The sequence below is a fragment of the Narcine bancroftii genome, chromosome 1 (assembly GCF_036971445.1).
Source record: "Narcine bancroftii isolate sNarBan1 chromosome 1, sNarBan1.hap1, whole genome shotgun sequence".
Taxonomy (NCBI): domain Eukaryota; kingdom Metazoa; phylum Chordata; class Chondrichthyes; order Torpediniformes; family Narcinidae; genus Narcine; species Narcine bancroftii.
In genome coordinates this window covers 107,886,371-107,901,864 of record NC_091469.1, presented here as the reverse complement: position 1 = coordinate 107,901,864, position 15,494 = coordinate 107,886,371, and the positions used below count along the sequence as shown (strand labels likewise).

Genomic DNA, 15,494 nt, shown 5'->3' with positions numbered 1-15,494 from the left:
AGTGTAAACAGATAATGAATGTAAACAAACTGTGCCATACAGAGAGAATAAAAAAGAAAACCAATAAAATGCACAAGAGTCCTTAGATAAGACTCTGATGGTGGAGGGGTAGCAGCTGTTCCTGAACCTGGTGGTGTGAGTCTTGTGGCACCTATAGCTCTTTCCTGATGGCAGCAGCAAGAACAGAGCGTGTGCTGGGTGGTGTGGGTCAGAGGATGGTCATGGAGTATCTGGTTGTGTGATGCCAGAACAACAATCTTGTCCTTAATTTCAGTAAGATTGTGTTCTTCCTGTCAGAGAGGCTGAGGGACCACTCGCTTGTGACATTGGAGAGGGTTATAACCTTCACGTTTCTGAGCATCTACATATCAAGCCAACTGATAGGAAGTTGAGGTGTTGGTGTGCCTTCCTACAGAATTCCATGAGATCTGCACATCGTTGAATACGCTATCAAACTTCTGTTGGCGTACAGTGGGAAGTACCGTCTGTTTGCATCACATCCTGCTGGGGAAACTCGAATGTCCAGGAATGCAGAAGGCTTCAACCTAAACAAACCCATCATGGGCACTAACCTCCTATTCATCTATATTCAAGTTCATTATCATTTGATTGTACAAGTAAAAACCCATCGAAATAGTGTTCTCCTAAGTGCAAAAACATACAAACGCACATACAGACAAATGATGCATTTGCAGTACATATTTACTTGCATAAAATAAATGTAGTTTAATAAATAGTAGGGTTTGTATAAGCAGTTCATTCAGTCATCCAGCAGTTTTACTGCCCATAGAAAGAAGCTGTTTTTTAGCCTAGTGGTTCTGGCTCTTATACACCTGCATCTCTTTCCTGATGAAAGTCACTGAAAGATTCTGTGTGCAGGGTGGTAAGGGGTCCTCAATGATTTTGCATGCCCTCTTCGGACAACAATCCCGGTAGATCACGTCGATGGGGGGGCGGGACTGAGACTCCAGTGATCCTTTCTGCTGCTCTTATGGTCCTGTGGATTGACCTCTGATCTAGTTCTCTTCAGCAACTGTACCACACTATGATGCAGTCAGCCAAGATGCTCTTTTTAGAGCTGTAGAAAGTTGAAGGCTGGTCCCTTGCCTGCCTTGGTCTTCTCATGAAGTGCAGTCAGTCACTGTTGTGCCTTCCTGACAAAAGAGATGTTGTGTGTCCAGGATAAGTTGCTTCTTAAAGTGGACTCTTCAGAGTTTAAATTAGTTAGAGTACATACATGACATCATATACAACCCCAAGATTTTTTTACTGAAGGCCACTATTGCAAACTACTCAATAAAAATATACTTGTACAAAAGAGAAATGTAAACAAACTGCAAATACAAAAAAACATACATTCAGTAATAAGTAATGTGCTGAGTAAGAGTCCTTAAGTGAGTTTCTAATTGAGCCTTTTTAGGACCCTGATGGTGGAAGGATAGCAACTTTTCTTGCAAGACATCTGAGTAAAAATTGTTTCATCAGGCAAGAGGAGCAAGGATTCAGGTCATGTTTAACGAATTTACTGAAGTTCGTTGAGGATATAATGAGTGCAGTAGATTGAGGGGAGCAGGTAGATATGGTATAGGGAGTCCCCGGATTACGAACGTCAGACTTACGGACAACTCATACTTACGAACAAATTGTGCCCCCAATTTGTGCATGCGCATAATGTTACCTGATGAATGCCTCTTCCTGTATGCAAGACATCGAAGGAATGAGGTTAAATGTTAACTTTTAATCATGATATTTTTCTTCTATCTAAACTGTTTTAAGAACTGTTTCTTTAATTTTTTTTAACAGTACTAAGACAAACATTTGACTGACACTAAATAAGAACTGTATGTACTTGTCCGACTTATCTACAAATTTGACTTAAAGTAGGACGTAGGAATGGATCTCGTTCGCAACCTGTGGACTCCCTGTGTATTTTGACAAACTCAAGGCATTTAATAAGCTACTAAATAAAAGACATAGCGAATATACTTATATAATAGTCGATCTCATGTTATAGTTGACCCCCCCTTTTTTTGGCTCAAAAATCACATTTTTCACATGACCCATGTAAAAGGTGATGTTTCCCCATTTTTGGCCCCAACTGCCTGCCCATCTGGGCTCCCAATGCTCCAACCATGAATCGTCATCTTGGTTGCCTGGTTACCGGAGCTCTCGATGCCCCAACTGCCCACCCATCTAAGCTCCTGATACCCTGCCCTCCAAAGCTCCTGATGCCCTGACAGCAGATCCTCACTCCAGGCGCCCCACCAACGGAGCTCCCAATGCTCCGATCACAGACCCTCGCCACAGATGCCCACCCATTCAAGCTTTCAATGCTCCGAAAGCAGACTTACCACCTCGTCCCAGCCATCCAAGCTCCCGACACCTTGAACGATGTTGGTACTTAATGCGGTCAAAATTATGACCCATTTAAAAGTTGACCTTTCCCTAAATTTGACCTGAAAAGTTGGTCCAAAAAACTCGACTATTATACGAGTATATATGGTATGTAAAATGAGGATGCATGGAGTTTGGGATAATATATTGGCTTGGATAGTGGATTGATTAATCAAAAGCAGTCAGAGAGTTGGGATAAATTGGTGTTTCTTTGGTTGGCAATCAGTGGTAAGCAAAGTGGTGTAGCAATCAGTGCTGGGGCCCACCACTGTTCACAAGACAGTGAATGATTCGGAGGAGGGGACGAAGTTTGTTTATTACAGTAAATTGTGTGGAGGACCTGGAGTTTGCAAGATATATTGATTGGTTAAATGAATGGACAAGGATCTGGTCGATAGACTATAACGTCTGTAAATGAGAAGGCATCTGCTTTGGAAATAAAAATACAAGGTTGGACTATTACTTAAGTGGTGAAACATTGGAGCATGCTTTTGTGCAGGTGACTGGGAGTGCTTAAGCATAATCAAGAACAGTAATCAAGAAGGCCAATGGAGGGATTGAATTTAAGAGCTGGGAGTTTCTGCTGCAACTGTCCAGTGTACGGTAAGGCTGCACCTGGAGTCTGATTGCCTTATTTGAGAAAGTATATACTGTACTGGCTTTGGAGGCAATGCAGGGGAGGGTTGATCTGGAAACGAGGTATTTGCTTAGAGGAGAGATTGAGTACCTGCGACTGTACTTCTTGGAATTTAGAAGGACGAGGGAAGGTCTTGTAGAAATACTCAAAATTAAGAAAGGAATAGGGGGTTGTAATCTCTGCCAGGTGAAACTAGGATGAGGTAACATTGCCTTAAAATTCAGCGTAGATTTAAGACAGATAAGCATGAAATGCACCTCCAGAAGAGTAATGAATGTGTAGAATTCTCTTCTGAAGAATGGCATAGAATTTTTGAATAATTGGTATTAAGGGTTCTAGGGAAAACAGGTAAGTGGAGGGGGGGGTGTGTTTGTGTGTGCACGCGCCAGGTCAGCCATGATCTTACTGAATATGGAGTAGGCTCAGTGGGCCAGATGGCTGACTTTTGGTCCTATTTATGTTCTGTGGATGATTTCTTTGTCCTGGCATCCCTCAAGCAGAGAAGAACTGCCGTCAGACTCATATCAGAAATAGTCATCAAGTTATACAACACAAAAAATAAGCTCTTCTGCCCAATTTACTCAGAAGAGCTACTTCTATTTGTCTGCATTTAGAACATAGAACATTACAACAGAGTATAGGTCCTTCGGACCACGATGTTGTGCCAACCGAGGGAAATCTCAACCTCATTCCCATAACCCTCCATTTTTCTTGCATCCCTGTGTCGATCCAAGAGTTTTTAAATGTTCCTGTTGTACCAGCCTCAACCCTCACCTCTGGCAATACAATCCACCATTCTGAGTTTAAAAATGTGCCTCTGACATCTCCCCTAATCCTTTTTCCACTCACCGTAAAGAGGGTTTCAAGACCAGAGTCCGTACCAACCAATTTAATTACACTAATCTAACACCAATCATATTTTATTTTTCCCCCCCAGGTTTGGTCCACCTCCCTACACATCTTTCCTATCCGTGAACTTGCCAAAAGTCTTTTAAAAATTGTAATTGTACCAGCCTCTGCCACTTTTCTAGCAGCTTGTTCCATGTAAACTTCTTGGATCTCCTTCAATTCCTTCCTCTCTCACCTTAAACCTGTGCATTCTAGCTTGAAACTCCTTTCCTAGGGAAAAAAAATGTGATCATCCATCTTATCTGTGCTTCACATGATTTTATAAACTTCTGTAAAGTTACTTCTCAGCCTCTTTGCTCCAGGGAAAAGAGGTGCACTGACCTCTATCTTGCTGAGGCCAGATGACTGCTCTCAGACACCATCCACTGCTTGAACAGGGCACCACAAAGAAACACCAGGCCACCATCTTCAGCACTATTATTGACCTCATCACTTCTGGTTATCTCCCTTCCACAACCTCAGCATTTCTCAACCCTGCACTGCACGGTGCTACTGCCTTCCCAAAATCCACAAACCCAACTGCCCCAGTAGATCCATTGTCTCCATATACTCCTGCCCCACCATCAGGCACTCCAGTTGGATGCACTTCTCACACAGATGAAGTCATCAAGGAAATCTCTGGCTTCCCTGATGACCCATTTTCTGCAAGAGGAGCATTCTCCTGCTTTGGCTGCCATACCCACTGTATATAGGTAGAGGAAAAAAATATGTGCCTACCTACTGAATCTTTTTTGTTCCTTGAATAGGGTGGCCCTTTCATACTTCAACTTCTGCACCACCTCAGCTCCATTTCACTGAAGCCCCTTGAGCCAAAGCTTTTCTACTCTGACAATGACCACTCTGCTACACAGTTCTTCACTTTTAAGTGATGTTTGGGTCATTTGACCTCAATCTGCTGAGTCTCTCCTTTTCAACCCTTACATCTTCAGTTTGAATTCAATTGCCCAAACAGCCGCTCCTCTTTCATCAACTGTTGAACTTGATTCCCTAATTTAAAAGTTTTGTTTAAAAAATAATCCCGAATGAACAGTGAAGCTGGAATTCATGTGCTGTGCTTGGGCTTGTTGTCAAATGAGTGGTTATGTTTAGATGAAATGTATTCTTGGTTAATTCGAAGATGCATTTGCATATGGTATCAAGTTCTTTGTTCTGAAGTATATTGCCTCCAAGTGCTTTAGTTTTCTCTCACCCTCCAAAAACATATGGGGTTTGTTGATTAATTGGTGTATTTGGACAGCATGGCTTTGTGAGCCAGAAGACCCTGTTAACAGGCTGTATTTTTAAGTTTTAAAAAATGAAATATTCTTTCATTGATAATTTTTCCTTTTGCATGCATGTTTTCCATTGAAGAAAAAAATGCAGGAATTTTTGTCTACCGAATCTAGAATATGCAAAATCAATTTATAATATCAGAAATTAAGCAATCTGTCACCCATCAGAATTCAAATTTGTTTCATATTTGTGCTTTGTAGCATCAGTTTGCTTTTGCTTACTAGTCAATGTGAGCCCATGCTATAATAGTTCAAGACACAATCCTAATGAAAGAAGTTTCGGATTTGAAATGCAACTTTCCATTATTGTTCTTTACCTTAAATGTATAATACTACCCCAAGTTGCCTTTCTCTGTTTCTCTGAAAAAATTAAGAATTTTGCAATTGAGTGAACAGAAGCCTATTATGAATCCATAACACATGATCTTTCTCTCATTTGGTTAGCAGTCATTTAGTAGCTCTGGAATTAGAAATTCTGTTTTTGGAAAACAGAGTTAGTTCTTTCTAATTCACCAAAACATATTATTCAGATTCAAAATTTATTGTTATGAACCTGTGTCACAAAATCAATTTTTGTGGCGGTATTACAGGTGAAAAAATTGCTATAAATTACCTCTTTTTAAAAAAAAATATTGCAAAGAAGAAGAAAACGTGAGTTAGTGTCGCATTATTCATTGTCCATTGAGTAATCTGATGGTGGAGTGGAAGAAGTTGTTGGCCTCGAGGCTCCTGTACCTCCTTCCTGATGGTAGCTGTGAGAAAAGGGGATGGCCTGGGTGGTGAGCGTTTTTGAGGATGGAAGCTGCTTCCTTGAGACACCACCTCTTAAAGATATCCTTAATGGAGTGAAGATTCATGGCCATGAAGTATATTTTGGCTGTTGCTTACCAAATTAAGTAGAGACAACATTATAAGTGCTAATTTTGGTCTTGGTTGAGGGAAAAAATACCATCCATTTGGAGATAAAAAATAGAATAAAAGGAAAATAAGCTTGTCAGGTAACAGATCCAATTGGTTATTATTAAAATGCTTATTGTAAAACTGAACCTTACTCTTAAATTTGGATTTTTTGATCTTTGTGTAGTGCAGTAACCAGGTCTTTTTGACTTTTGGGTTATTTTTAGGAGATAGTTAAAGGACATTTTATTTATAGACTACTTAATGCATTTCTGTTGACCTTCATGTCTTGATTGAAAGGTAAGTTGATTGGTTCACCTTGACTTGGTTAATAAATTGGCATCTGTAGCAGAAGATTGGGCAAGTTTTTTTTGAATGACCTTCAAAAGACACAAAAAATGTCATGGGACTGGTTTAGTTTGCCACAAGGATACATACTAGGGTTTAACCTCTCACTGCTTATTTAAGGTCGAATGTCAGTATCTTGGAATTCAGAAGTTTTACTAGACTAAGAACTGGAATGGCTGGAGGGTCTTATAAGGAAATGTCTTATAAGGAAACTTGGGAGTCTGCTGAAATTTGGGAGAGCACTTGATTGAAATGTATTGGATATAAATGTATTGGATATTGATAGCATGGGTGTGGAATGAGTGTTTCCTCTTAAGGGAAAATCAACAATTCGAGATTGCTTTGAAAAGCAAGGTATTCCTTATTTAAGAGTGATTAGACAAAATTATTTCTCAACTGTTCATCATTGTCATTCTATTCCTCAGACAATTGAATATTTTAAAGGCAAAGTGAGGAAGAATTTTGATGGGCAAGTGGTTACTAGAATGGGTGGGAAAGTGTCTGACTGCTCCTGAGCTGACAGGATATTTTCTGATGGAATGAACCCAGTCCTCCAATGGATTTGATGCATCTGCACTTGTTACAGGTGTGGTTTATGTCAGAGTAATTTCTAGTTCTAACCCACAATTAAGTGGTCCCATAAAGTGAACATGTGGTCTGTTTTCCTTGCCTCTAAAATAATTGGAAAATATTAAAGTGGAAAAATATGATGCTCAGAAATATATTCATGTTAGATATCCTTTATCTGGGCCTGACTGTGACACTAATATGATCATTATGAAGCTCAATACACTGGAAAATGGAACAGGCCCTCCTGCCCATGTTTGCCCCAAGTAAAAGTTTGCAGATGATGAAAAGATTATTGTTATGAACATTGTAGATAGTTATCAAAGAATACAGTAGGATATATATGGGGAAAGAAAGAGCAGATGGAGTTTAAATATTTAATTTTTTTTAAAAATTAATTTTTTTTTGACATACAGCAATGTAGCAGGCCATTTTGGCGCACAAGTTCATGCTGCCCAATTTATACCCAATTAACATACCCCCTGTGTGTTTTGTGACACCCAATTAACCTACACCCTGGTATATTTTAACCTGGACAAATGTGAGGTATTGAACTTTCAGACGTCAAAAATAGAGGGAATGTATATAGTTAATAGTGAAGCTCTTCAAAGTCTTGATGTGCAAAAAGGATCTGGGGGTCCAAGTCCATAGTTCATGGAAAGTGGCCATGCAATTAGACACTGGACAGTGCATTGCGTATAAATGTAAGGAGGTAATGTTGCAGCTATATCAAACTTTGGTTAGGCTGCTCTTGGGATACTGTGTGCAATTCTGGTCACCCCATTACAGGAAGGATGCCAAAGCTTTGGGAAGGGTACAGAAGAGGTTTACTGGGGTGTTGCCAAGTTCAGAGGATATGTGTTATGGAAGAGAGAAGACAAATTTTGTTTATTTTTCTCTGGAGCACAGAAGACTGAAGGAAGATCTGATAGACGTGTATAAAATCATGAGAAGAATTGATAGGGTGGACAGTCCGAATCTCTTCCCCAGGAGATTAGTATCACCCACTAGAGGACGTGCACTGGAGGTTGAGAATGAATAAGGGAGATGTGGGAGCCAAATATTTTACCCAGAGAGAGATAGGTGCCTGGAATATGCTGCAAAGGGTAGTGGTACAAGCAGATGCAATAGTAGTGTTTAAGAGGTTTCTAGATAGACACATGAATATGAAGAGGATGGAGGAATATCTTTTAGATGCAAACAAAAGAGTTTGGGTTTGATTTGGACATCATGTTTGGCACAGATACATGGGCCATAGGGTCTGTTCCTATGCTGCACTGTCCCATGTTTTGTGGAATGATCTTTGGCACTTGGTCAAAAACCTCAAAATCAAATTTTTAGGGTCCTTACCTAATTCGCACAAAGACATGCTTATCCCTAACCTGATCATGCTTTTCCAAATTTGTGTGATACTTTTCTTACCACTGATGTGATGCTCATTGGGCTGCATTATTCTGATTTCCCTTTTGCCTACTATTAACTGCTCTCCAATCCTCAAGAACCCCTGCTGTTGCTATTGAGGATACAGATCAAGGCCGTAGGAATCTCCTTTGGAGGATAACCTGGGCATTATCCAATCAAGCCCTGGGGAATTGTCACCTTAATTCTCTTCAAATGACCCAGCATCATTTCTTACTTGATCTCAAAATGCCATAGCAGGTTAGCATTCTCCAGGCTATGCTTCATATCATTATCCTCCAAGCCCTTTGCTTTGCAAAGTACTCTTAAGTACTTTGCTAACTTCCTTGAGCTCCATGCATAAATTTCCTCTTTGTTCTTGAGTGATCCTATCCTTTCCCTTTATCATCCTCTTGATTTTAATGCAAGTACAAAATGCCTTGGGATTCTTTTTAATCCTGCTTGCAAAACACATTTCATGATCCCTTTTAGATTTCTACCCATATTACATCAGTGGATAAACCCTCCATTTTCTCCTCTCTGAGTGTTACTGTGAGACTCTTCCTGATTAATGCAATCCCTCCACCTCTTTTCTCTCTCTCATCTCATTTAAGGCAACAAAATTAGGAACATTAAGCTTCCAGTCCTGATTCTCTTACAGCCAGGTCTCCCTGATGGCCACAACATGGATGGTGATGATGGTGGCAGAGCAACCAAGGGCTTAGCGGCTGAGGGACCGACCCAGGCTGCAGGTGATGCAGTCAAGGACCTACACGGTCTAAGGGGTGGTGGAGACTGGCTCATGACAACCAGGTTTTGAGCGGGGATTCGAGAGGGTGCTGAGGGCAAGAGTACCCGAAGGGCCTTGGTACTGAAGGCTTCCTGATCATGTTGGAGGTTTGGATCTGGAGCTTCTGTTGCCGATGGATTGACTAGGAGTTTGTGTGGCTGCAGAGGCTGAAGCAGCACTGAAGGTGTATCCACAGGCACACAGTGACTCTGAAGGAACTCTCTTTTGCTTTCCTTGCTCTCGTACTGTGAGGGGCACTAGGCGACACTAATGGCAAGACTTTGGCTTAGGGCTGGCAAAAGACAATTTTGTGTAACATTAATGTTCTGTTCTATTGCATGACAATAAAGAAATCCAGAGCATCATAATTCCAAGTACTGATCTTGGCTCCAAGTTCAACTGACGTACCCATAATGCTCCTTGCATTAAAATAAACACTTCAACCCATCCTTTCAGACTTGTTTGTCTTAAGATCTGCCATTCCCTCAACTCCACCTGCTCCCCTGATACTCTGGGGATACTCTAGTTCCCTTTCCCCTGCTGCTCAAGTTTTAACCATCTAGCATTAGCATTAGATGGATATTAGTCCCCCTCCACCCTACTCTAACTCTAAATGTTCTTAAAGAATTGATTGCCTAGAAATTAGTTATATTTTAATCACTTTTCCACCACAATTCATTCCATTTTCCTCAGTATGATGATGGCGCTAGTTAATTTACCCGATTCTGACCTTTTAAACATAGCAAACCAAAGATATTTGCATTGATTGTAATACACAATAACGTGTATCTCGTGTTTATCTTTGAATTGTGTATAAATTTTCATTCCGATCTCATATATCTGAACTAGAGCCTAGAAATTTAATTTTCTTAATGCTTAAACCAATAATTGATGAAATTCCACTTATTTTCTAGATAAACTACCATCTTGGTATGCAGTGTAGAACATCAAATTGTGCATACCTGCAACTGATTGTAATTCTCTACTGTTTATAAATGTATTGAAACAGGTTTCTGTAATTCTCCAAACTGTTGAGAGTGCCAATAGATTGAAACCAAAAATATTTTCTAATCCCATGCGAGATTTTATTTCCAAAGATTTCAGCTCATAAAGCAGCATTGGACAAATCTATTGCTTGATAGGTAATTTGATTTATGAAAATGTAACTTTTTATTTCTTCATTCTTGATTGATTAGGTGACTAATCAAATTTTCAACAAGGGTTGCTTGGTGATAATGTCATATTATTGTGATCCAGATTCTTCTAAAACAAAAAAAATTGTCATGCAATTGTGGTTGTTGAGTTTATGTGGCAGATTTCAATTTTAGTTGAAATAATATTGCATTCTGCACAAGCTAATTGCAATACATCTTTTTAATACATCTGAACCAATGTTAAATCTCCAATTGGTGTAATAAATTACAAAGTTTTACTCCTGATTGTATTTTTATATCAAAGAATCTTAGCAATATTATACAGAAGGAGATCATTTGGTCCATTGTGACTGTTGATTGAAAAATAGCTATCTCACCTTGTCTTATAGTCCTGCAGTTTCATTTCTTTTCACATTTTTTGCAGATTATAAATGCTACGCATCAGGCGAATGAGGTGCATTATACAGAATTTTCACATTGAATACAAAAAAAATCTAAACTTTTCCATATTTTTCTATTATTTATGCTTTTTTTTGCACAAGACTCCATCCCAAAATGTCTCCTTGCTCTTAGTTTTGGACAAGACCAGCGTTATTGTGCAAAGATAGATTCATTATATCAGCTAGAGTAATGTTTACATTTAGAAATTCTTGAGCAAGATTTTTTTTTACTCAGACTTGGTATCATTTTCTTTATTGGGAGTAATTCTGCACCTTTAATTACTTCTTCATTTTTGAAACTGCAACGGTTTAAAATGAAGAAAATTCCTAGTGCATTGTTCCCACTGATTCAGTGGAAATCTGCATGGAAATAGTACCATAAAGGTGCAAATTTCAGAGCGTTGAGCATTGTCCCATTTGAGCATGCTCACTTCAGTGAATTAAACCCTAATGTGAAGCTGTAGCACTTGATCACAATTCTTTGAATTTGAGGTAAACATTGATTTTATGAAAGGAGAGGACTTTAATATTAATTATTTAATCATGAATTATTTTGTTTATCTTGATTGTGTTTTGCAATAACCCATCGGCATTCATATCTTAATGAAGGAATTTTTCTTTGTCTAAGGATTTTTGTACAGGTCTACACATACTGACATTTAAAAATACACATTTTGTGTAGGTAATCACCATTTGGCATTTGACTGTTGTTGAGGTGCTGTAACTAATGAAAGTGGATATGAATGTTGTAAGGCAAACAAAATTTCTTTTGACACATTTTTATGAATAAGCATTGATCATGTCTAAGGAATTTCATACATGGACATGTTCAATAATTGGTATTTTCCATCAGTTCAGTGATATGTTAACAGTATTTTGACAGGTGGATTTTCTTATCAAAGACAAAGAATGTTAGATTTGAGGAAGTATTTCAATGTTTTTAATAAGTGATAATGAAATAGCTGTGATCGTGATGTAACAGTAACGTCTGGCCTGCAGTGCTTTCAACATTGTGCATTAGGGTGTGTTGGCATTTTAGAATGGAGAACATTTTCCTTCTGTCTTGTTAAATCTTAATTTGCAAATGCATGATAATAGTGGTGTTCTTTGATATCCTATATATTTGTGACCATAAGGTGAAGCCCATTTTCCTCCATTATTATTTTGAATGGCTCTGGTGCTCATTAAATAGTTTTAAGTAGTGCTTGTTCTTTGTAATCATTGTTCTTTATAACATTTTGAAATTCCACCCTATAGTGATTCTAATCATTTATAAGATTTTGGAATTTGGGAATGCTGGATGGAATCCAGTTACTAAACAAAGGGTTGAATTTACTTGCATCATTTGAAAATTTGCATGTTGCACAAATGGGAAAAAGTGTCAGTTTTATTTGTTTGAAGTGGAGTGCCGAATCTTTGAGACGGTGTAGAACTTCAGTTTAACATGTGGGAAAGAACTTGCCCTCCTACTAAATGTTGCAGAGGATTGGAAACTGTTGCTTCACATCTGGGACCTGGATAAACCAGAACAGTTGTTTGTATTTCTTGGTGCTGCATTTATGGATTTTGCAATCTATTATATTAGAACTGTTCCATTTTTAAAAAATCTATGTAAATCTTAGTATTAGTTCTAATACAAGATTTAACAAACCACTGGAGTGACACAGTCCCAATTTATTGGCATAATGGCAGCTTATTTTTGGGAAAATTGCTATTGTTTTCAAGTGATCCATGAAAAACATCAAGTTTATTATCATCTGATTTACAAGGACAACCTGTTGAAACAGCGCTCTCCGTCCGGTCTGTGATGCAAAACATGTAGACACACAACCAGACATGACACACAGAGAAACAATACATATGCAGGACAAGTATTTTATTTGCACAAAATAACATCCACATAAAAGCCATTTGTAACAAGTTACACACATTGATTGAAAAATCACAACTACAGTACTCTCATCCTGTTTGAAAACTAATCGAAGGTGGTCAGACTTGATGATTGCATGAATTCATTGTTCATTGAATGATCTTTGTTCGGCATATCGTACAGTAGAATTTATGAGAGGGGAGTGATGTTCAGTCTCTATTTTCTAGGATTGTATGGAGATATAACATGACAAATATTCAGAATAATACATTAAATTATATTATACATACAGAAGTTTAAATGGGAAGTGCCCTTTAAGTTCTTTAGTGAGGACAACTTTCATAAATTTAGAATCTTCAGAAAATGTTATAAACCACATCATTAAGCTGCTAATTGTGAACCACTGTTTTCATGTTACATTGTACTCTTACTATCTGATCCTATTTTATTTGAAAACAATAATTTCTCAAATAAATCTGCCTAATTTTTGTGGAAACAATGATTTTGTTTAATTTATCTTTAATTTTACTTTGTATTGGAGACAGATTTTGAAAATTCTTCACTGGCCATTTTCTATTATACATGAATAATTTTAAAGAAACTGCATTTAATGAAAAATGAGAAACAAAGATTTTTAAATCGGTGAACGTTTGATTTGGGATAAAGCACATTATCTGTATTTTAAAAGATTCCTATTAGTGACCAGCACTGAGTTGATGTACAATTAATAAATTTATAAATTGTTTTAAACTTAAATGTTTGGAATTTGTGAATGGTTGAGGTAATTTTGGTGGTTTAATTGTGTATGTGGGTTAACTACCTTAAGTAAAGCTTAGTTAAAAAACCCTAGCAGTTCCTTCCGTTAAATTACATTTTAATTATTTTGAAAATAGCTTTATTAAATTGAGTTGTGAACATTGCTGTAATGAAACATTTGGAGATGTGTGAATTTTCCTTCATTTTTCTATACCTTTTTTTATTATTTTAAAACATAAATAAAAATCAATCAAATGAGATATCTGGTAAGGACTTCTAAATGGCATTTCATCCAATCCTTCCATTTAAAGGCTGGGTGTATGTATTTATTTTCATTTTGAATTATTCTTAACCCTATTTGTATGGATCTGGGATTAATCTGAAGATTCGTCTTCAAAATTCTGCAGTTTCAAGAATTTATTTGCTTCTTTATGCATGGAGATATTACCATATGTATTGTGTCTTGTTTGTAATTTGGGAAATTATGAACTGTTCAGAACTGCCAATCCTGCTTTTGCAGTTTTGAAACATCGATCAAATTTGCCATTACCTTAAATTGACTAGTTTCATGAAATTTCATGAGACTGTGCAGAGCTTTAGCCCAAGAAGTGTTGTGAGAGCCAGCCACAAAATGGCAGATCATTGTGTCTGCAAGAAAACATGTTATGAAATGGTTGAACTGCAGTGAAGTGCCTATATTGAGCATGCTCAGGCTATTTAATTATACCCTATAGGGGGAGATGAAGAGTTGAAGCAGGAAACTGTCTTCAGCAACAACTAGGGTTTACAATTGTTTGAGTCTTTGTCCAAAGAGAGGCATCAAAATAACTTGCAGAATGTGGTTACAGGTAATTTCTTGTTCTGTAGCACTTAACACTTTCAAATCTTACAATAATATGCATATATGATTTATCACCAAAAAATTGCATCTCGTAATTCCTAAATTTAAAGATGATAAATCATTAGTAGAGTACTTTGATGTCAGATTGAATAAATAATACAAAATAACTGGTAGAGTTGGTAGAGTCTACCAATCCATATTTTAATGATTAAATATGTTGCTCTATTTTAGATTGGGACTTGCGTAACATTTTTTTCTTCAACAAGTTGAGAAAGAATTAGCACCCCTTTTGTTTGAGATAACAGTAGATAAGTTGATTTCCAAGATCAGCAATTCTGAAACTATATGACAAGTACTCTTAAGGACAAAGCTGTATATTGTGTTCTTAACTGGTGTTACAATTGCTATCCCAATGCATTTATCAAGATAAATATCCTGGCTTATTTTGTATCCATCACCAAATCCTGACTTGAAGGGATTATGATGTTAATCATCCTGAGGTATTCACTTGCTGAAATTGACTGATGCAATATCATGCAAAAGCCCCTTTCACACTTGCGTCCCACTAAATTGGCCATTCAGTGTCCTGGAACACTGAACACCTTCTACCGGTGACATTGTGACGCATTGAGTGATGGTGGACCTGACTTAAATCCTGCTCAATGTATTATGATCCTATATTTGAGCAAAATTAATCATGCCTAATTATAACATAATTAAGCTTTATGTACAGCATGTTATGAGCTCTTCAGCCCCTGTTGTTGTGCCAACCAATGAAAACATATATAAGGAACCGTGGGAAAGTGCTAGCAATAAATAGCAATAGTGGACAATTTTTAAACAGTGTGGAAAAGTTAGTAGTGCTATAGTGCACAATTATACAATGTGGGAAAATTTGTAACGCTATAGGCACAATTTATATAGCGAGGGAAAGTTGGTAGCACTATCACATGCATTTTATACAGCGTGGGAAGGTTGGTAGCATTATCAGTACAATTTATAAATATCATGGGGAAAAAGAGATGGTGAATTTGCCCTCCCAGAATGCTGTGTGGCAGAGAAAGGGTTGTATGCATGGAGCATTCATGGAGGGATTTTTTTTGCTGCACGGCATTCTGGGAAGTCAGATCCACCATCACTTTTTCTCACAGTCTTTATAAATTCTGCATTATAGTGCTACCAACCTTCCCATGCTGTTTAAAAATTGTCCGCTATTGCTATT

General features: G+C 37.8%; 1 protein-coding gene across 9 annotated transcripts in view; it reads left to right on the top strand.

The window, feature by feature from the left end:
* The window catches only part of LOC138762269 (histone-lysine N-methyltransferase EHMT1-like), a 302,471-nt gene that overhangs the window by 51,273 nt on the left and 235,704 nt on the right, over window positions 1-15,494 (top strand). For 2 of the 9 annotated variants that reach the window (XM_069936035.1, XM_069936025.1), the window contains exon 1: window positions 12,223-12,353. The exons of 5 other annotated variants lie outside the window; for them this stretch is intronic. In XM_069936035.1, the coding sequence (XP_069792136.1) occupies window positions 12,279-12,353 (75 nt within the window). In that variant the 5' untranslated portion in view covers window positions 12,223-12,278. Of the gene's footprint in view, window positions 1-12,221; window positions 12,354-15,494 lie in introns of those variants that run through there. 2 more of the 9 variants (XM_069935963.1, XM_069936016.1) reach the window with 2 other exon arrangements.